Below are 21591 nucleotides of genomic sequence, written 5' to 3'. Positions count from 1 at the left end.
ACAACATTAATTTAGAAATGCATACATTGTTGACTGCTCACATGTAGATGCAGTATTTAGGTAGAAAGTGGGGACACATTGGCAATTTAGGCTGTAGTGGAGCTTCAGCATGAGTGCAGTCAGGTCCTGGATCATCAACTGGTGCTTAATGAAACAGATGCAGGGAAAGGTGAGGAAGAGGAGTTGAATGAACAAATGGATAAATATTCTGGATCTGCAAGCTGTGGATCATTCATCTTTTCTCACACTTTTCACCGTTAAGTGAGGTGACAGTTGTCTTTTATGTCTCTCCTTCTCCCTACAAAGAAATGTCCAGCCTTATGAATGCCACATAATTGACAGAGGTTGCTCTTTATAATTAATTGTAATTTAGCTCACTCTACATATGTAAATATTTCTAATACCTCTAACAGAAACATCAAATCACTAGTTACTAGTGCAAGTTATACATCTTCTCAGTCTAACACAAACCATATACATCCTTCCTCCAGTGTATTTGAATCAGGTCTATAGTGAAATTTTCTTATTTCTGTAGTCCCAAATGAGTCTAGCTGAAGGGAAGCATAAAGGGAAGCATAAAGCCTCATTTCAGGAGAAAAGAAGGTAAGTTGTGTACCCCTCTATGAATGATTAGGAGTGACTGATGAAGATTTATTTCACTTGAGGTTGTAAAGGGACTAGGATGTAATGATGACTGACAGGGTGAAAGGCAGAAGTAGGCACATGTAACAGGCACCTTTCCCTGCAGGCAAGCATGACTTTGTGGCAACATCTTGGATCCCCACACAAGTAAATTAAATACCAGAGCTTGAAGCTCACACTCCATGGCAACAAATGCTTCTGGTCTCCACTCTCAAACTGTTTGTACCACACTTGAGGTTATATAGAGAAAGTATAAATCCCAAATGGCTTCAGAAAGTGACATTTTGCCATACCCAAAGTCATCTCAATTTTGATCATTATTACATAGACAGAAAGGTTGATACTGGGGAGCTGTGGGAGAGAAGACAGACAAAGAAAAAAAAATCTACAGTGGTTTCTTTCTTCCAGGTTATCCCTCACATTTAAAATCCTTAGTGGCCAACTGTAGTCCTTCCATGGTGGAATCAAAGTGAGAAGTTTCTGAAATAAAAAGACAACAGGTTCTGCTGAAATACCACAACAACACAGGCTGCAACAAGACTTTTAACAGCTGAGACCTGAGAAAGAAAATCCATACTGAGAAGAGTTCACCTGTCCAACATTTTTTAAAGTCTCTCATACTCAGCTGTTGGTTATTTCTTTAAAAAGTTAAAAAAGAATGGAGAGGAAGAAGACAATAGAAAGCAAAGGGAAAATAAAGAAATGTAGGGAGAATAGAAAAGGAAGAGAAGAATTTGGATGTCAAAACTAGAGGCAATAAGGACCTAACAATCTCAAGGCTAAAAAACAGGGAGAAGAGTAACACAGTGGATTTTTTTTTCTCTATACTTCACAAATCCTATATAATGAACAGTTGTTCAACCAAAACTAATATTGTACAGCTACATCTCATAATTGTTTTGTTACAATATGAATTGTTTACTCTGTTACATTCACTCAGGACCTCACAGACTTCCAAGTTACAGAGTTCATATGAGGCACCCACACAAGCCAATCCAATGGCTGGTCTTTTCTGAGAGCTCCAGAAACACTGCTGTGGGCAGCTCTTATTCCCCCTAGGTAATTATATTCTCTGCTTAAGTCATTTTTGGGCCAGGTTTTCTCAAAAGCACTGAAAAAAGTAGGTGAGGTTTTCTGCTCATAATTCTGTACACTTTTTCATGCTTCATTTTGTTTACTATTAGTGGTTAAATGTCAAAGGACAGAGAAATTTCTTTTTTTTATTATTATCATGGTATCAAAGTACCAGCTAGAAGAGGTTTGGCCATGGGATGATAGTTTCTGTGGCAATACTGGAAGATTGCTTTAGTTTGCTTTGTATCTTCTAGATTAATTTCTTCATACTAGACAAAAGACAGTCCTGCCTGACCCAGCTATATGTTCCTGTTCCTTTGGCTTAGTCCTCCTCTCATGGACTCTAGATGAGCTCCGTGTTCTAGACAAAAAACTTTTTGGATGTCTTCATGCATTGGATTATGGAGTTGAAGTCCTTCTCTCTGACTGTGGAAGCATTGCACGCAGCAATGGGAAGTGCTGGGAATAGCACAGCCAGGGAAAGGAGGAGTGATAACGCACAGCACCAAGAGATTTGTCTCATCAAAGCCACACCCTACCAAGCTGTTGTGGAAGAAGTCTTCCTGCAGGGAGTTCCTGAACACCACTCTTTCAAAAAGAAACATGCCAGCTTTTACTCTGCCGTGGTCTTGCAGATAAATGCTTACACTCACATCAGGTTCTGTCTTCTTGTGCTACGTTTGTATTGCGTTTGGCACTTGTGAGTCCTTGCCTAAGAAAAACTTACAGGCACCAAATAATGCTGTTTTCAATGATCTCAACATTTTTTAAACTGGGAACTCTTGCTTAATCTGCAGAACAAATACTGATGTGCTGCCAATGCTTCAATAAGGAACTCTCACAACAGCTTGAGATTAACCCTGTATTTTCACAGAGGAACACCACCACTGTTCACTCTCCCACTAGAATGCAAACACCCTTACACAACATGAGTACAGAAGAACAATCATCTGGCTAACAGCTCAAGTTGCACTTGGCCAGTAATGCTGAGTTTACTTTCCAATCTGAAGGGACTGAATGATCATATTACCTCTCCATTTATTTCCTACGTTTTTAAAAGTTTTCAGTAGAAATGTCTCAATTTTCTTATCTTTTTTTTTGCCCCCTGGCATTTGATGAAATCAAATCCATTTCAACATTTACAGTTGTCCAATTGAGCAGTTTTACAACCACTCTGGGACATCATTCTTGGCGAGTCTGCTTTAATCAAGAGAGCAGAGGAGAATTCCCTTGTGGTGAGGAAAGACAACCTTATCCCTCAAAACCAGGGGCACCATCAGTGAGAAAAACTCACCTGCCTTTTACAGTACCTACTCATGTAGACTTCAGAGGACCGCTGGAATACCCACGTGGGGTCTGGCTAGGGGTCTGTGTTACCCTGTATCCTGTGCCTGACTGTGAGCATGATCCGACTGAAAAACCTAAGACACGCTTCTTCCTTTTCATATACTTTTCTTGTTTAAATTTTTTTAACATCCTACATTCGTATGATGAAAAGCCTTAAAAGCAGCCCTTCATCTGAAGGTTTGGTTGCATGGTACGTGGTCCCTGGTATCAGAGCTGACTGACACCCAAACAGGGTGCCCTGCACGTCCTCTCCTTGTATCTGTAGCAGCACGGCCTCGTCTGCTCCCTTGCCCCAGCTTTGGCACTGAATTGGGCTTTACAGCTTATCTAAACTTGTCACTCCAGCAGAAAATTACCCATTTGTTTCCTGCAGGGTTAGCAAGCTAAATTATAGCCTTCATGTCAGCCAGGAAGTGTTGGAGCTGATCTCTGAAGCAGGGCTGGCAGGAAGGGCACTTTATACCTTTGGCAGCAGCAAGCCATTCATGGTCTGAGAAGGCAGATCACAGCTCCAGAGCAGCCTAAACCCATCTGACCTCTACTGTCTCATCTTCTCCCTCCAACCACCTTCAGGACTTTCCCTGACTCATTTCCGTTGTTGAACTAAACCAAACCAGAGCACACAACCCCAAAACCTCCTAACTTCCCTCCTCCTCCCAGCACGAAACTCCAACTGAACCACCCCCCCAGCATCGATTTCCATGACCGAGCCCTGCAGAGAATGTGCAAGACCTTTTTATAAACCAAACACTGACTGAGAGTCTTCTTTCACGGTAAAATTTGCATTTTTTTGATTCTACATTCCTAGAACTAACATAAGCCAATGCAGTAGAGCATTAGACTACAATCACAGCAGACAGTGGCTGGGTCACACATGCACAGGGCTGCGGGTCACTTCTGTTGCCCTCACGACAAGCAGGAGAGGAAGACAAACAATTTTGGGAGTAGCACAGCAAACAGACAAAAGGGGTACATCTAATGGAAAAAGAGAGGTTTGGACAATGAGGCAAGATACTCTGCTAGCGTTTGTCTTTCTTTTCTTGTAGCACACAAAGGCAAAAAAAATAAATTAATGTTAATCACAATTTTCTCCTGGGAAGATAACAGAGCTCTCTATGTCTGTTTCTTTAACATATGAACATTTCAATCAATAACCTGAACATTTCTGGATAGTAGCTTAGGATACAAACGCCACAGACAGTTAGTCAGTACCATAAGCCAAAATCTTGCCTTTAGCGCAATATTATAAATAAGTAACTTCTAAAAATATGTAGCAGGCATTGGGCTAAGTATTTGGTTAGAATTTCTTTTAATTTGCTTAACAAATATTGTAGTATTTGATTATGTAAGAGGACAATATCATGACCAGAAGGTCTTGATGTTATTAAGGATCCATCCTGACAGAACCATGTGAGATCAGTGCTGTCTGTACTAAGTGGTTCACAGAGATTCACCTCATCTTCCTATGTCAGTAGATGGTACAGGGTAATCAGCAAATGGCCTGCAATGTCATTTTTGTAATCAATGATATAAAAATGCACATAATCAAATCAAACTCCGTTCAAGAGGTTTCAATTCCAACCCAAACTATTCAACTACTTCCTCTCTAACACAAACCTCTACCATGAAAATTAAAAAACCTGCTAAAACATCAACTTTTGCTTTTATAGCTGTCCCAACACAGTGCACATCCACCTCTTCCACTACTCCAGCCATCAACTCATGCTCAGGTCAGGCACAGGGTTACAAAGACCCCCAACCAGACCCCACGAGGATGATATTTCAATGGTCCTGTGATGTCTGGATGGGAATAATTTAAACTTCAGAATCTGGAATCTTTTTTCTGGCTCAGTTTGCTCATGGTACAAGTTATTCTATTTCTGTGTACCTCAGTTTCCTAGTTTAAAAGCTACGGATTAATCCATTTTCCATTTTGGAAAGAACAACTGATGGCAAATGACACAGAAGTTAAGCTAGCATTTTCCAGATGGAACCCAAAGTCCTTCCTTCTTATCACAATCTACCCAGAATATATCACATAAACAAGCTGGAGAAACTTTGCCAGGTTACCAAAGGGTTCAAAAATTCACAAGCAAGAACACGATAGCATACTTTCTAATACTCAGTAGCACACTTTGTCACACCAAATTAAAACATTAATGAAAAATTAACACTTCAATATATTGGAGTCTTATTGTGATGTCCTGCTGCTGATTATCTACTAAAAAGGAGAGCTGTCACTTTTTCATAACTTGGTGAAATACAGTTTTATTACTCATAAGTGCTCTTTATAATTAGACCCTTAAGGCAGCATTGCTCTCTATGCTAAAGAGACGAGGAAAATAGGACTGTGATGACTCATAACAGATTACCACAGTAAACAAACTGGGAATGAAGTCCAGCTCTTAGGCATCCTACCACACTGCTTTTACTTCACCAGGTAGGTTTTAGATTTCAGAGGAAAAAAAAAATCATATGCCTTTAATAACCAAATACTGCCTTTTCATTTCCCCATTCAGGCTTAAAAAAAAACAAACCCAGAACAACCCTCAACCTTAACTGAATTGAAAAACAAGTAATTTGGGGGATACTAATTGCACCTTAAAAGATATAACAAACAGTTTTCTTTAGATGTTTTGTCAAATATATAAAAAAAGAATGAAACACATTCACAAGTGTGACTGATTACCTGTTCACGCAGAATTTAAGATAGTCAGTCATGACTGATGAAATGCAGCATCCAGACAGCCAGTGCTGGTGCAGGTCATGATGTTCTCTTCTATCATCCCTTGAAACAGCTCCATGCCTGGAAGTGTTTCAGAAGAATCTTGATTCTCTTGGTGATTTTTATTTAGATCTTCAAGACTAATAATATCATCTGAAAAATAAAGAAATTACAAAATTCAGCCAAAAGCACCTAAAATTATCTAATGTAGTCTGTCATCTCTGTTGTGTCAGGATAGAGTATTTCTAGAATAAGCTTTTATTTCATCAGAATACTCTTGATTCCTCCTCCTAAATATGAAATCTTTCATATTTGTCTCTTATGGAGGGGGGGGGGGAGCAGGGAGTGAGAGAGAGCACTCGTGTTTGTGTGTCTATTCCCAATAGAATCTTATGCTTCCTCTCCAAAAGCTTCCTTTTTTTTCTAAAATTCTCTCCTATTTTAGACAGCAAATTCTAGCAGCTTTCAGGGAGGTACTATTATGTATTTTTAAACTCATATTATGAAACTTTTGTAATTGTACTACACTAACACGGAAACAATGGAAAACGACAACCAGCAACCTTATTCCATAACCTCCACATTGCAGGAATTCATGCATGCACAAGTCAGGAGCTTCACATGAACCCTGATACCTCTTACAGCTCAAGGGTGTGACCTCAGGTGCTGTTGACAGCAGCTGAACATGATCTAGCAGTGTGCCCAGGTGGCCAAGAAGGCCAATGGTATCCTGGCCTGTATCAGCAGCAGTGTGGCCAGCAGGACCAGGGCAGTGATTGTATCCCTGTACTGGGCACTGGTGAGGCTGCACCTCAAAGTTTTGGGCTTCTCACTACAAGAACAACATTGAGGTGCTGGAACATGTCCAGAAGATAATCAAACTTTCAGGGAAGTAAAGTCTAAAGAAAGACTTCCTCGTGCTAAACATTCTTCTGATCTGGAATGGGTAAACTTGAGCTAAGTATTGGATTCATTCCACGTGGGAAACTTTAAAAGGCAAGGAATTACAGCACTTGCATCAGGAAACACGAAGTGACAATTCACAGCAAGCATAGCTCTGTCATATCATGTACACATCAAAGTAGCACGAATTCATTTATCACATTCTGGTGCTTTTACACAAACAGGAGTGTTATCAATTATTTGTCATGAAAAACCCTTCAACAAGAAAAATTTTACACAGTTTTTGTATCACAGAATACACTTACCCGTCAAGCTGTTTCCATTCTGCAATCCATTTGCTTTCTCTTTTTCCTAAAATAGATAACAGTAGTCCAGCAAAAAGAAGAAAGTATGTGACAAGAGATTTTGTTATTTGGGGAAACAACAAAGTCCATGCTCTTTTCTTATAATCACTAGTTCATTGCATTTACAGGATTTTCCTAATTGCCACTACCAGAAAAATAAAAGCAAACCTTTACAAAGCAACAGCCATGATGAGGGGAAAAAAAGTAATTTGCAGGTTAACACTTTGTAATTGGACAAAGAGAATTAACTTGCTGACAGTCACTCAGAATGACTTCTCTGCTGCAGCTCTAGCAGAGGTAGTGGAGGATGAGATATGCTTAGATGAGGAGAGAAAACATCTGGATGATGGTAGGTTGTACTTAATGAACACAGGCCAGGTCAAGACACAGGTATCAAAGAAATTTTTTTTCCATTTTGAACTACTTTGAAGCTGATCTTTGAAAACCTGAATCCTACCACAGCCTTGAGCTGGTTCTAGAAATATTCAGAGGAGTACATAAATCATCCACCTCCTCATTGTGGATATAAAACAAATTTACTGGGAAATAACTGAGTAATTCCTCTTTGCACCTGAAATATTGGAAAGTCTTCCAAAATCCCCTAAAATTCGTACCTCCACAGAGGTCTTCCACTGTAAATAGATCATCTTTGAAACTTTCCAGTCAAGAGGAACTATAAAATCATCTGGCAACAAGGATTCTGCAGAAGAAAATATTTTTTGCAGTTGAGTGTTCAGATATCTCCACACCCAAAATATATACTGAATTACAATTTTTGCATACATTATATGTATACTTTTTTTTAAAAAAGCAGATACTTCAACGAGCGAGCGGCAAAGTAAGAATTCGGGATTTCTAGAATCTAAGGCCAGTGCAGAGGAGAGGGAAGAGGGGGAAGGAGATTTGAATTTGGTTTCTTTATTTAGAGAAATGCTTTCCTACCATACTTTCATTTCCCCCACATACTCCTCCAAAACTAGAAAACAAGAAAACCAGAAAGCTTTCAGATGACAAATTAAACAAAATGCAACTCCAGTAAAAACCTTTAAATTTTAAAATGTTTAATTATAGGAATTTGTGCAATATCATTAAAGAAATTATTTTCAAAAATGTTTTAATTCTAACGCCATTAAAGAAGCTGAAAAGAGAGTCTTCATAGGAAAACTGTCTAAAATATATTCTACACTTACATGAGAATCACACAAGAAAGTCAATCAACTAAATGTTCATTTATAAATAACTAAAGACATTTATTTACCAAAATTTTCCCCAACAAAATAATTTCAATAAAAATTGACTGCAATTGCCAGTGTTGTAGAACACTACAGTTCAAATGTGTGCATGAATAAATAGTAACATGTCAATATATAATATGCCACTGAAAAGCACAAGAATTTTTGAAATTGTAGGATAATGATAATCAAAGGAGAACATGGCCAGCCTTCTGCAGACAGCGCATGCAGTTCTGATGGAAAAACTCCAGCAGAGAGCAGTCATAAGCTGGCAGGGCTTCAGAGAGATAGCAAGGTGGGTTGATATTTCTTAAAGGTTATTTCCAAAGGAAGCTCATCTAAATGCCAGATTTTCACCTGTTACTGACTCAGAGAAGAATAACATTTGGTTCACTAACCTACTGATTGTTTGTGAATGCCTGGTTTTGCCTTTTTTTCCCCCCTAGAAGATCCCTGTTTTCAAGTCATGGCCAACTCTCTCTAAGATTATGAAATCTAATCATGGATATGAAGATTCACCAAGTTTGGAGAAGAAAAATGTTTTATACGTAACAGTCAAGGATATCAGCAGTACTTCCTTGCTCTGTTTCAGCTCTGTATGTCAAGTTCTTTGGTGTGTGGTGCCAGATTTAGGTGAATCAGCACTGCAGGTCCTTTGGGGACCAAGCCAAGCAATACTTCCCACAGTTTGCATCACTCTTCTGGCAGGTGTTATTGCCATCAACATTTACAGTAAAAACAAAGAATGCTGAGGTTAGTTTGGCCAGACAAACAGACAAAGGTTCTCCCCAGCTGTCACATGAAAATACATGCTTAACTTTAAATTCTACTGAAACAAACAGATGTAAAGGTCTATATGCTGAAAAGCTGCTCTGTGTTTTTTAATCCTATTTGTTGGCTAAATGAAAGTTACAGTTTGTCCACTAAATTTGGACCCAAAAATTTGAAGGGTCCAAATGCACAGGGAACATGGCTCTTTCACCAGGTGCATACACAGCACTGTATCCCAGGGTGATTCCCAATAAAACATGGTTTTGTTGCTGGTTACAGCTTTGTAGGGTTACCTTAGCCTACAGTACATTTCGAAATGATGGTAGCCACACACAGCTCATTTGAGGACTGATTGTCCTTTCCTTTCCAACTTAAAATGACTAAACTGAAAATACAAAAAATGACAACTGAAGCCCTGGAAGGTAAGTATACAACATTGTGACACTTCTTAACAATGCATGATTAAAAAGAAGGTATTCACTATCAGAAAATGCAACTTGGAAGTTTGGTATTCAATTTCAAATTAACAGATTTTGGGAAACAGGAAACCAGAATGGTTTTATATTTGGAAGTATAAATGGAATATAAAAGCAGACGTACAACCTTTATATAAGAGTACAAATTTTGTAACATGTTTTCATTTAGTTCTGTAATTAATAACAGTAATAAAGTCTTACTCACTAGGATGGATTCAAATGGCAATGAGAGGTTGATACTTTGGATTTAAAGTTAGTAAATTTTTGTTACTAACAAAACTTAAAATACGAGGCCAAACCAAAAGCCGCTTTTGACAGAAACTATCACCAAAGTAGCAGTTATTCATTTCAATAGGATTAATATTTAACTAATATCTGCAATAAAAATTATTATTTAATCATAGTCTTTTTGTTTGTTTTTTGGTTTGGAGGGAGTGCTTTGGTTTCTATTTGTGGTTTTGAGGGGTTGTGGGACTTTTGGGGTTTGAGTTGCTGTTTTTCTTTTATTTTACGTAGGAGTAGTAAGAAGAGTATTATACCCAGTGGAAGACCTGGAGAACCAAAGAGCTGCACGAGCTGAAAGGCAAATCCTAATGATAAGGGAAGTCCCAGAAAACTACATTTCACATCCACATCTTGATTATCTTCAAGTTGTGAGGCCTCTGCTGGTTCAGGGTCATCTGCTTCATTCACCTTTTCACTGCAGCTTGCCAATATATTGGAATCTTCTGGATATTCAGAAACAATTTTAACAGAAGACAAAATATCTGGTTGGCCATTTGTAACCTCTGAAGAAACTTGTTCACTCTCATCCTCTTTTTTATCAACTACCTCTTGCATCTTAAGAGTTGTAGTTTGCTCCTCCTTTGTTCTGGAAGCTACACAAACACTGCAGGAATATTTTGATATAGGAGAACATTGTCCTGAATGAATGTGAGAAATATTGTGTAACAGAGCATCAGCATCAGGAGTGGGTAAGGAAGAGGTTGCCTTGGTGTCACTGTAAGGTGCAAAATATTCCTGCAATGCAGAGTCCTGTTCATGTGCATCTCCACGGTCCTTGCTTAGGAAGTTCTTTTGCTTCACTTCCAAAACACTTTTTTGGGAAATGTTTTCTTTTACTGGGACTTCATTCCCTCTCTCTGTATGATCAGTAATCTCTCTTGGTAGGTTAAACTTTGGTGCTAAGTTGACAATTCTCCTGCACCTTTTCCTCTTCAATGTAAGTGGTGTAGCATCATTTATTGGAACATTTACTTCACTCAAACACTGCATGAAGGTGGCCCTGGCTTCCACAAGGGAATCAAAGTGCACTTCACCAGCTGGAGATGCAGACATACCATTGCTTATTATGTTGCCAAACTCCTCAGTTTCTGTTTCGTAATGTTTTTCCTTTACCAATCCTTCTTTTGACTGATCACAGTTTAGCTGTGAACTGTTTGTCTGAGTTAGTTTAGGTTTCCTCATTTTTTGGGGTCTTTGTTCACCTACAAATTTATCCTCAGACCAAGGGGAGAGAGAAACTTGTGTATCAAAGCCCAGCTGCAATTCCTCAGTAGATAAATTAACTGAAAAACAAGCCCAGGCATTAGAGCTAGTTTCTTCTGCTTTTAATGCACCTTTGCCCTCTGCGTTATTATTGGGCACAACATCACATACCTTTGAATTGTAACACTGACAGATTTGTTTTTCTTCCCTGTTTAAACTTATCAGCTTAGCTTCCAAGTCAGGTTCACATGTAATTTGACACGATTTCGTTTTTTCTTCTATGCTTAACAGTGATGTGTCATTATCTTCAGAGATGCCTTCTGTTTCATGGATGGAGTTTTCATCATTGCTTATTTTTAGGAAACTGCTTTTGCAAAGATTTTCTCTGTGCCTTTGATTTGCTTCCTCATCATTGAATGCATTTTTGGTTAGGTTTTCAGTAGAAAAAAGTTTTACATCTATTAAGCATGAACTGTCACTTTCTACAGGCAATTCGTTTTTCAGTGCACTGTTTGACATCATTGAGACCTCAGGCACAGCAACCAGAAACCTTTCTCTTGAAACCCCTGCAGCTTCTCTTAGGCTTTCATCATCACTGTTAGGCTGCTCTTCACAAACTGTTACTGGATCCTCTGGACCTTTGCTGAACGTACACAATGATTTCCTGTTTTCTTCTTCCACATCCTCCTCTTCACTTTCTGATCTGTCCTGGTCACCTGGAGCTGGATAACGATCTACTCCGTGTAACATTTTCTTCATAATTTCTGTGTGATTAGTTTCCATTGTTTTGTTTCTTTTTCGCTTTTTCTTCTGCTTTGCTTTTGTCAACGGATGCCCAGTGATCGTCTTTAAAACTGCCTTCCTATGTGAAAACAAAAAAAAAAAAAATTAAATGTAAACAACCAAATCTGAGTAATAATGTATTCATGGTGATCAACTTGAAGAATAGGTACTTTATGTTAATATGATGATCAAATACAGACTATCTGGGTTTCTTTAATAGATAAAATCTCAGACAAAACCTTTTATTGATTAAACAAATATACACCTTACAATTCAGGACAATTCCTGAACATTTCAATCCATTTAAAGAAACACAGCTGCTATCTCATTAACTTAGCTTTACAAAAAGTATCACAAATCACTGCAAGACCAAACATGTTTCTGAATGTCTTTCTAGCATGATGTTTGAATAATTGATACTAAAGAACTGGTGCTATTATGAAATTTCATTAAATGTCATGGTGAGCAGAAAGGTACTAAGTGAAGGACACAGTAAGAAAATGTCATCCATTAAAATCAAATACTCAAGTTCAAAATATACTAACCAAAAAATCCAAATAATGTAAAGGTACAGTGACTGCAGCAACTTTGATATTTACTGTTCAGCATATTTCCTGCTTATTCATATGTATTTGGAAAAAATATTTCATATTTTATTATCAACAAAATAATACACTATGGAAAAAAATCACAGGGTTTTAGGAAAAATAACATGTTTATTTACAATTAATTTTGTAGCTTTTTTCAGAACATCTTATTTCTTTTGCCTGCATTTCTCATCAAATCTAACAGATAGCAGCCCTTACAGTGACTTCTCTGAAATATTGATGTTGACCTGTCAGCCAGCTAACCCTGAAACGAACACTCAGAAGAAAAACCTAGTCCAGGCATCTAACTTCTCCTATTGCAACTCTTCAGAGAGAGATTACATTTTCAGAGCTGTGTTTGACTGATGAACCTCTCAAAGACCTGCTCCTTTTCTGTAGCCCTTTGTTTGGGATGTTACTTCACACAATACACTAAAACAAAGCAGTAGCTAGAAGAATTATAGGGTAAAATTAGTTAATTTTTGTGAATCCATATGTAAAATTACTTGCTGTAAGTGCTGTATTCTGAAATTCTAAAGAGAGAAATAAAACATAAAAAAAAAGGGGAGACTGTCCATGTGGAGGGAAAGTCGGTCATTAGGAGGCAACCTGGGAACTAAAGATCACATACGAAACCTATCCTTACTCTTTATTAATTTTTAAATTTATTCATTGTTGTCTCTTATAAGTTCTTTTTAATTTGAACTCCACAAAGCAAACCCTCCTAATTCTCTGAATGCAAAGGACATCAGCAGCCTTCTCAGCATAACAAAGTTAATTGACTGCAACAGGATTCAAGTCAGCCTTGATATTGCTGCAGAGAGCACTACAGATCTCCACAGTGATCTTGTTGGAAAGCACACAAAATTTATTGCCTTAATATCTGGATAAGGCATCCTACTAAGAAACAGGATTTCCTTCAGATGTTGGCATTCAAGTCCACACTGTGCTTTCCTCTCAGTAATGAAAACTGACCTCCTCTTTTCCAAACCAGTGTATTTTCGATATGGTGCCCCATAGTTTAAGTGTGGATGTCTATACCACAGACATTTGAAGTTCCTATCTCCTGAGAAAAAGAGACACAGAATGCCAGAGTTTTAGGATTGAATAGATCTCATTTGTCTATTGAAATAAATTATATCAAAGTGAAGCATCTGCAACAGTAGTCAGAGATTCTTACATGTACCCCAGACTTGCAAGAAATCGTATACTAATCACACATCATGCCTTAAACCTTGACATTAACTTCCTTCTTTGGTGAAGACAAGTCCTGACTTGAAAGTGGTTTTAGACAAGGAAATCCACAGAAGTTTTCAGAACCAAAACCCCCATTACCAGTGAAATAAAAAATAATGTCCAAATTTTAACTGGTTTTAATGGAGTGGGGAATAAAACATCAAACCTGTGCACCAATTCCAAGAAGAATTTATTGTTGTATCTAAAAGTCCTTTGCTGCCAGAACAACTGCAGAAATGACAACCAAATTACGAATGTCAGCACTGGCTCAGGAAAGAAACAAACTTCTCCAGTCTTGGTATTCTTGGATGTGAATTTGTGCTGTTGCTGATCGATGCAAACCTCTCTAATATTCATTCAAGCATGTTTCTGGTGTCTAACCCCTAACACATCTGACAACACTTTCAGGAAAATGCTGACAAAACTTAGGCCGGGATGTCGCATCAAAAGGTATTGCAGAAATGCGGGAAAGAGTCTTAAAGGTAGCATGTAGCTATGACCTTCATGAGTGACATTCAACAGTTCATCATTAATACGACTATGTCATTTCTATGCTTTGGAAACATGGAGGTTTTATAGCAGTTCAAGAAGATTAGTTTTCTAAAGATCTGAATTTCCTAAAGAAAGGCCTAAATCAAAAAGGAAACTGATGAACTATTACATGTAGAATAATAAAATGTATTATTCTTCATGTTTCCAGGTAAGCTTTTTTTCCCAACTGATTCCTAGAAAATACTACTCTAAAGAAATACTCTCTGGCACCATGATGGCATAGCTAAAATTTCCTGCTTGGGGTGAAACCCAGTATCATGTTAAGGTTCCTGCATTTAATGAAGCAGATTGTCTACTCGTTTTCTTTACATTTAATTCCTTCTCTTTTAGTACACCTATATAACTTTTGAGTATTTTCCTTATTGTAAAACCATATAGCACACAAACACTGAGAAGATTCAAGAACTAGCATACACACAGACATCACTTCTTTACAGAGGCATTTGCAAGTAAGTTGTTTTCAAACCCATAAAACGCAGGCAAAAGGGTAAAGAAAAAAAGTGCTGTTTCAGATGACATTTAAATTTTGCTACATTTACAAAACTGTCTAGTAATAAAAAGACCTGAAAAAAAGTAATAGTATCTTTGCTCAAATAGGAATTCCCGTTCTGTAACAACACTTTGAAATTTCTTAGTCTACTGTTTAGACAATATTAAAAGCTTTTTGCCATAACTCTGTTACGTGTGACTTCTAGGTTGTAACCTACTGCTCAAAGTAGCACTGACCATCTTGACTGAGAGTCAGTGCTCAGACGATGCTCTTTACTGGAGAAACAAATGTACTCTCACAGCCACTGAGGCAGAACGTGCAAAGTAATGAATCTAAAGCAGTCAGTCACATTAGGCTGAAAAATGGCAGAGTTACTTATTTGCAGTCATACAGACTTCAGCTCTAGTATGCATCTAAGCTGATGTCTGCTTGATATAAAAAATGCCTGCAGTCACTCCTGTAATGAAATATAGGATAGCATCATAAATTCATCTAGGTTGGAAAAGACCTCTAAGATCATCAAGTCCAACTATTAACTCAGAACTGCCAAGCCCACCACTAAACCATGTCCCCAAGTGCCACATCTACATGTCTTTCAAATACCTCCAGGGATGGTGACTCCATCACTTCCCTGGGCAGCCAGTTCCAAAGCCTGAACACTCTTTCAGTAATGTTTCCTAATAACCAAGCAATATAAGGGAACTGATAAATTTAAAACCCAATTCTAGATGACATTTAGCAATGAGGCACATGCTCTTTCAGAAATGTATGTTATCATTAATCTACAAAGTCTCTGGAGTGGGTTTTCAACATAAAAATTACAGTAGAGCAGCTTACATAAAATAGCATTTACGAGGATACACTTTATCTTCTGCACTTGATAAGTCCAAGTACATTGCTGAATTCCTTGTGACCTAATTTTACTTCAGCAACAACCAGAAACCAAAGTTATAATTTTGGAATAACAAAAAAAAGCCAAGGTACCAGCCTTTTTGTTACATATCTTGCCTTTAATACTGAGTGATAAAAGATCTAATTCCTCAAACCAAATGGAATATTGGTATCAGGTGATCAAGCAAGTAGAAAAAACTACATAACTTGCCAGCATTACTGGGCTTCCTTAAAGCTGAAATTCCATTAGACAACTAAGCATTCAGTTTAGCACTTTGTTGCTGAAGAAACAGTCTTTGTCACCCTTTCCTACTTTGTTCCAGATGTTGCCCTTGCATTTTCACTTTTTTTTTGCTGCTTCTACCACTACTTGTGGGTGGATTCACCTGCCCGACCCTGCATCAAAAGAAAACAACTGCGTACTTTGTTGTTGTGCTCATTTAAATTAGTAAAGCAAGAAGTAAAAGAAGCATCTAGTTAAGACAAAGGAAGTGGCACAGGACTACTTCCAGCAGCAACATGTCAGGTTGCCTCACAACAAGGAAATTCAGCACGAATTATTTGTAAGAGATATTTACACTTTACAGTGTTGCAAATTAATTCCTTCCACCCCAAATCAGTAAAGATGCTACTAACCGGATTTGATCCAAGGTATCTCAGCATTTATTATTCTTTTGTCTTTCAACAGCATTACCACTGGTGGTGAGACTTAAATACCGTCATAAAAGGTATTTAAGTCAGCATTAGATGCACTGATGGATGCTAACAGATGGAGAAGAGGCACCATTTTTAGTTTGACTGGATTTTTCTGCACCATTAAGTATGGCTCAATGTTAAAAGGCAGGTTAAGGAGAAAAAAAGGGCAACATGAAACACTCCAAGTGATCTGAATCCAGCTTAAGGGGATGTACTTACAATACAGAGAAGAAACTGCAGCTTCATCATCAGCCTTCTCCCCACGAAGGCTCATAGAATCGGTTTTCATTTAAGTTCTATCAACATTTAGTCCTTTGAAAATAACATGATGGACACAGTTGCCAATATTATGCACTGGAAGTACAGTATGAATCATCTTGCCAAGTTTGATGACATCAGTTCTATTACTTGATGATACCAGCTAAACAACCTGACTGAAATTAGTCCAGGCTAGACAAGAAATATGCTGCTTTGAGAAGAAGTTTGGAGAAATAGGAACTACAGTCAAATTTGCACTAGTTAATAGTTTGGTGTAACCTGCTGTGCTTTTTACTGATGTACACAGTCCTGTGTGAGATTTTAAGGAACATTTTCAAAAATCTGTAACGGGATAGAAATATCCCACCTTCCCAGGCAATGATCAGTTTCAGATTTTCATTAACTTCTGGACAAACTCCAGCACTACTGCATACGGGATATGAATCAGTAAGTTCTCACTAAATCTTAAGCACCCTCCTTTCACAGCACTGGAGCACACTTTACACCCCACGTCCTACAAAGCTGGTGGCCCAGGCTGACAACCATGAAGGACACAGATGAAGACTGCGACTGACCAGATAAACACCATCCACTGCAAATGCAAAGCCTATTTGCCTACTGACCAATTCACAGCTATTGAAAAAGGTGTAATAATTAACTTTAAAAACCCAAGATTTTCTTTCTAAATGAACGACAGAGTCGCTCTTAGATATATAAAATATTGCACAATGTATATATAATCCAACCAGCTCAAATACAAGACAGTATTGAATCTTAATGGATCCTTTCTTTTAGGAGAAACAAAATCTACATTCAAAAATTAACTCCTGTGAACCACCTCATGATCCATTTTTCAGTTTCTCTCCCTCACAAATCTACTGTTTTCCACGTATCTGCTTATGCAATTCCACTCAAGAAGCTCTACCCAGGAAAAGGCAATTTACTGAGGCCCTCATGAGGCTGTGAAATACATCCTGTCCTAAAATGTGGTTCACAAAAAAGACAGCATTTCTAGATCCTACTTCCTAAAACATCCTCATTGTGTATTTTGGTCATTATAGAGTTACTTTTAAAATAAGTAAATAAATATTTTAACCAGAAAATAAAAAGACCTGCATACTGTGATACAACATCCTAGTACCTGACCATAGATTACAGCCATCATAACCAGATGTAAAGATAAGCAAGTACAACAAAAGGGTTTTAAAAGCCAAAATTAGATTTACAGGGAAGTGTTGACCTTTCTTGCCAAGGCACATTCACATCCAAACCAAATGTAAAATGAAATTTGAGACAAGACACAAGCAACCAAAGCTGAAGGAAAATATGGGTGGGAGAGTAAGGAAGCAACAAGGGTATAATGAGAATAGAATGAAATATGTGGAGATATGTAATAAGCTATTTTCTGTTAGGAACATCCAATGAAAGATGACTGATTTTTGCTGTATTTAAAATAGTTTCAATTAACAAAATTGTAGCAAAGACTCATAACTAAATATCCACCAAAGTAGGACTGTAATTCTGGAACAAAAGAATGAGTTTTGAAAACTCAGAGGATGCTGCAAACTTAAGGAGACAAAAAGGTATAAAGAAAAATATATTGCATGACAAAATATTACTTTTAACAAAACAAGAAAAAAATTCAAAAGGACAGCTTGTGGGGAGGGGTACTATGTACTCAGTTTTTAAATCTGCATGAGTTTGAACTGAGGCATTTAAAAAACAGAGAATAAGGTGTAGCTCTCCACACAACTTTTAATTAAAGAAAGAAAAGGGAAGGGGGAGATGGATCCAGTGTTACAAAGACAATTGTAGTAACCAAATACATGGCACTCAGGTGAGAAAAATGCAGTTCAAGAATAAAGAGAAAAGGGAGGAAAAAAGTTACAAGAGGAAAACAGTAAAAGAAAACAGTATCAGCAAATATTAAATAACCAGCCTCTAACCTGGATTATAGCAACATGAAAATTCAAATACTTGTAACCGCAGACAATGTTGCTATTCAGAACATTTGCTACACCTGTTGCACTAATTCTGTGCATCTCAAACACTCTATGAAACATTGAGAACTACACATGATGCAGTTCTAATGCACATTTCCTGGAAGGTATTACACCTTTTTCAACAAATCTCCGTACTTTGCCATACTTGCATCCAAATTTCACTATTTCTGCATACTACACTTTGGTATTAACTCATTTCCCTTTTTAAATATCTTTCACCAAAAAGACTACAGATGCACAAAAGACATGATGAATTATCCTTTAATGGTACTTTTTGGAAAACAGCCCTGCATTATTCCAGAGTGTTGGGGATGAAGAGATGAAGAAAACTGTCTTTCAATTTTTCAATGTAGTAAATGTCAATAGAAATATGTCTTCGGACAGAAAATAATAAAATTACTTTAGATAAACACTAATATATGCTAATATTTTCTAGGTCTGGAAAGACAATACAACTAACAAGACACAAGCAACCACTGACACTGCCCGAAAGGGGAAAAAGGAGGATCAGCTACAGGTGTTATCAGGAACCTGCAAGCAACTCTGCCAATACAGCTATGAAACAACATAATCAGAATAAACAGTTCAGCCATTTTTGCTGCTACAGTTAAAGCTAGAAACTTAGTGCCCATCTGAGAACAAGAACAGCATCACAGCCTGCATCCAACATCCTGAAACCAGGCAGCACTTCTGTTAGTGATTTAAAGTCTTCTCTGATAAGTAAAAGTTAACTCTCTGATACTGTGGGCACTGCTCTCACTACATCCTTTGTAATAGAGTAATTTATGCCAGAAAAGGCCTCTGGAGGTCCAATCTCTGCTCAAGGCAATACTGAGATCTCATTGCTCAGTGTCTTGCCCAGACAAGTTTTGAATACTCCCAGGATGGAGATTACACAACCTAGTATCCAATGTGAATTTTCCATGTTGTAATCTCCAACCTTTGCTTTTCACCTACAAGGAGCCTGGTTCCATCTTTGTACTCTCCCCTTAGATAGGTGACAACAGTATTAATCTGCCTTAACTACAGCCTTCTGTTTTTAAGACTGAACAATACATTTCTCCTAGCTTCTCCTTGTATATCAGGTGCTCCAGGCCCTGGCCATCCGCTTAACTCACTTCAGTATGTCCCATTTTACTTGTACCAGTGAGCTCAAAGTCTGACATACTCAATTAAAGGCACCACGAACTAATCAGACGAGACAAACTCATTTCATCTCTTTACAGCTCAACTCCCTACACAGCAGTAGAACTTAAAACAGCTAGCTAACTTTACTCACAAAAAAGGTCTCCTAGGAGCTAGACCTAGGACCAAAAAGGGCATCTAAGTTAACTATTAGAACTAAGAATTCAGTCTAGACTGCAGGACAAAGCAGTAACAGAATGAAATATAAATGCTCTGACTTCTATGTATTACATACAAACAATTCCATTCATAATCCTATAAATAATGAATTTTTGCTGTGTAGCCATAAGCACAGTCTTCATAAAGTGAAGAAGAATGCTATGTACCAAACAGCTGCAAAGAGCTACAAATGATGCTCCAAACGTGTTTCCCTCGCATGCTTCAGGTAAAAGATCTGATGTCTATACTTTCGTTGTCAAGGTGCCTGTAAAGCAGTGTATTCCTCTTACAAGCAATCAGGAAAAATGCTAAATGGGGGAAAAGTAATGCAGTCAATCCACCCTTAAGTCAGGTTCACGAGCCTTCAGAAACTATTAATGGTTAAGAGTAAAATGTGGGATAAGCTGTCCAATAACTTCTCATAGACTATAATAACTTATAGTGTAGGTTACCAAAGCCTATGGCTAATGAATAAAGAAAAAAAATGATTAAAAGTATCATGAATAAAATAACAGTCAAACAGCATTATGGGCCCATGACTAAGACTGATTTGTACATGATACAATAAGCCCCTTAGAAATAAGCAAATATTTATTCAGTCAGCTAAGGCAGCATTTCTTAGTCTGTTAGCAATTTAGGAAGAGATTAAACAACACTCACGAAAGAATTCAGCTTTTTAAAAATCAGTAGTTAGAAATCATGCAACCACATGTTTCAAAAAAAAAAAAAAAAAGTCAAATTCTATTAACAGACCAAAAAAAGAAAAATATTTAACATCACTAAAGACTGTAAGTACAACTGAAAAAAAATTACTTAATGGATACAATATATTCTGCCTTGGCACAACATGGTATTGTTACAATAGTACTATAAAGCAGTAAGGTACAAATGATATGGTCAAGGACTGCCTGCCTACCTGAGAAATGAAGCAGCAGCATTATCAGCTAAAAGGAAACAAAGCAAAGACCAATTCCAGACACAATACTTTTATTATTCTTGATTTAGAATTACACTGACAGTCCATCTCAAGATAAAACCACCCTTTGTTGCCTCTCCATTACCACAGAAATAAATTAAGACATATTTGAGATGATCAGACCTTGACAATCTCTTACTACTTTATCTTCAAAATAAGACCAGTTATGTTTCCACATATTTTTCTCCAAACTCAAAATAAGCAGATTTACAGCTAATTTCAACCAACTAGCCTATAAAAAGAGGAAACCACACACCTCCCCAACAAATTTATTGATGTACAAGTAGATTTTCACCTAGGAAATTATTAATGAAGAGCTTTAATCTCTGCTCTTGCTTTTATTTCAAAAGGATGAGAACATAAAACGCTGAAATAAGACAAGTGCCACTCTAGAAACAATTAAGTGAAATATTTCCACATCTGATCCCCTCAACCAAGTATTTGCTTTCAATTTAATTTCAGCACTGTATCTTCTTACTGCTTTTTACAGGGAATTGTGTAATACATGCATCTGTTCTTTTGTATGGAAACCCCTGAATTCTCACATATACCTAGTCATCTCATCTCCATGAGGTACCAGCACAAAGCAAAAACATGTCTTCTAGAAAACCTGACTGCTAGGAGGAAACAGCAGTTAAAACTACACGTCACATATGAATGTGAAAAAACAGAAATTATTTTTTTTCTAATTCACTGAGAATGAATCCTACTGGTCAGCTCAAAGAAGAAAATATCAACAATCTAAATTGCAACAGGGAAGATGGACACAAAAT

At 37.5% G+C, this 21591-nt stretch overlaps 1 protein-coding gene across 5 annotated transcripts in view; it reads right to left on the bottom strand.

The window, feature by feature from the left end:
- Positions 1–941: 941 nt before the first annotated feature.
- N4BP2L2 (NEDD4 binding protein 2 like 2) overlaps positions 942–21591 on the bottom strand; it is a 43427-nt gene continuing 22777 nt past the window's right edge. For 3 of the 5 annotated variants that reach the window (XM_027651217.1, XM_027651225.1, XM_027651252.1), the window contains 5 exons: positions 10054–11864; positions 7650–7735; positions 6997–7042; positions 5753–5941; positions 942–1122 (listed from right to left, as the gene is read on the bottom strand). In XM_027651217.1, coding sequence (XP_027507018.1) covers positions 5781–5941; positions 6997–7042; positions 7650–7735; positions 10054–11864 — 2104 coding nt within the window. In that variant the 3' untranslated portion in view covers positions 942–1122; positions 5753–5780. Of the gene's footprint in view, positions 1123–5752; positions 5942–6996; positions 7043–7649; positions 7736–10053; positions 11865–21591 lie in introns of those variants that run through there. The other 2 variants (XM_027651235.1, XM_027651244.1) reach the window with 2 other exon arrangements.

Source organism: Corapipo altera, unplaced genomic scaffold, assembly GCF_003945725.1.
Source record: "Corapipo altera isolate COAL_440 unplaced genomic scaffold, ASM394572v1 0, whole genome shotgun sequence".
Classification (NCBI taxonomy): Eukaryota; Metazoa; Chordata; class Aves; order Passeriformes; family Pipridae; genus Corapipo; species Corapipo altera.
This window is presented reverse-complemented; position numbering and strand designations above follow the sequence as displayed.